The sequence below is a fragment of the Silene latifolia genome, chromosome 6 (assembly GCF_048544455.1).
Source record: "Silene latifolia isolate original U9 population chromosome 6, ASM4854445v1, whole genome shotgun sequence".
Lineage (NCBI taxonomy): Eukaryota > Viridiplantae > Streptophyta > Magnoliopsida > Caryophyllales > Caryophyllaceae > Silene > Silene latifolia.
Genome location: NC_133531.1, coordinates 105,913,385 through 105,915,066, shown reverse-complemented (window position 1 = coordinate 105,915,066; position 1,682 = coordinate 105,913,385). Strand labels below are relative to the sequence as shown.

General features: G+C 38.8%; 1 protein-coding gene across 1 annotated transcript; it reads left to right on the top strand.

The window, feature by feature from the left end:
- The first annotated feature begins 576 nt into the window (after positions 1-576).
- On the top strand, positions 577-1,044 carry LOC141588435 (uncharacterized). Its single transcript, XM_074409878.1, has one exon. The coding sequence runs from the start codon at positions 577-579 to the stop codon at positions 1,042-1,044; it is 468 nt and encodes a 155-aa protein (XP_074265979.1).
- Positions 1,045-1,682: the final 638 nt, after the last annotated feature.

The following is a 1,682-nucleotide window of genomic DNA, read 5'->3' as shown; positions in this document are numbered from 1 at the left end:
TCCATGGATTTCATTGAGGGGTTGCCAAAATCTCTGGGGAAAGATACCATTTTAGTGGTGGTGGACATATTGAGCAAGTATGCCCACTTCTTGCTGCTCAGCCACCCTTTTACTGCTGTAACTGTAGGCCAACTGTTCATGGATCAGATATTCAGGCTTCATGGCATGCCAAGGTCTATTGTGAGTGACAGAGATAAGGTTTTTATTAGTCATTTTTGGCAAGAGTTGTTCAGGCTGCAACAAGTTGACCTTTTGATGTCCTCAGCTTACCACCCTCAGACCGATGGTCAAACTGAGGTAGTCAACCGTTGCTTGGAAGGATACTTGAGGTGCATGACATGTGAAAAGCCTAAGGAGTGGGGGAAGTGGATTCCCTTGGCTGAATGGTGGTACATCACCAACTTTCACTCATCTGCACAGAAAACCCCTTATGAAATTGTGTATGGTCAATCCCCTGCTGTGCATATACCCTATGTTTTAAGGGACATCAAGGTGGACTCAGTGGATAGGAGCTTAAGTGCAAGAGAGGAGTGAATTAGAATGTTGAAATTCCACCTGAGAAGATCTCAAGATAGAATGAAGAAACAAGCAGATATGCACAGGCTGGAAAGGAAGCTTGAGGTAGGGGACTTAGCATATGTTAAGTTGCAGCGATACAGGCAACAGTCAGTGGTACACAGAACTTGTGCAAAGCTAGCCCCAAGATATTTTGGACCTTTTCCTGTGCTTGCTAAAGTGGGTCAGGTATCATACAAGTTGAGCCTTCCTCTACAGGATAAGGTTCATCCTGTTTTTCACATATCACTTTTGAAGAAACATGAGGGTCAAAATCCAGTGATTCGATCTCTCACTAAATTGGATGAATTACACCAGATAAGGGCAGAACTCATAGCAGTCTTGGACAGAAAATTGGTCAAAAAAGGAAATATGGGAGTGGTTCACATTTTAGTACAGTGGTCAAATTCATCAGTAGATGACTCTACATGGGAATCTTATGATGACATTAAAAGGCGATTTCCAGAGTTCAATTTAGAAGCAGCTTGAGGAAAAGCTGTGTTTTAAGGGGAGTGGATTGATATGAATATTGTATAAGAGGCAAATAGCAGCTGGATGACAGCCTTGCAACAACCCAACAAGTTCAGTTACAAAGCTGGAAGTCGGTTACAAGACTCAAAGGGCGGGAAAAGTAGTTAGAGTTAGTTGTTGAAGTATAAAACAGAGTAGCTCCTACAAGTTTGGGTTTTTAATCATTTTTTCTGTTAACTTTCTCTTCTCTCTGTAATCTCTCTCTAGAACTCTCTGTAAACATTCAACAACAATTCTGCAATAAAATACCTAATTCAATTCCCTTCTTGTTTTAGAGTTTCCAAGGGTGTTTTAGGATTTCTCGATTAATCCCTGAAATTCCATTATCAATTACTTTAACAGCATCCTTGACAAAATAATAGTGTATGCGGAGTATTTTTTTTTTTTTAACAAGTATAGAAATATACATGAATCAAAAGTCTATGCACCTATGAATTCAAGTCTTTTCAGATAAAACTGTACCCAATTTTTACAAGTTTATATACATTTAATACACAGAACAATCCACCTCCGACAATAATTAAGTGACATAAATTTTTAATAATACATAACTATACATAACTATTTTAATATTTCAGTTATTACATGAGCGCCCA

Bases quoted from the DNA above. Each gene is read 5' to 3' on its own strand.
- LOC141588435 (XM_074409878.1), top strand. From the start codon at position 577: ATGAAGAAACAAGCAGATATGCACAGGCTGGAAAGGAAGCTTGAGGTA.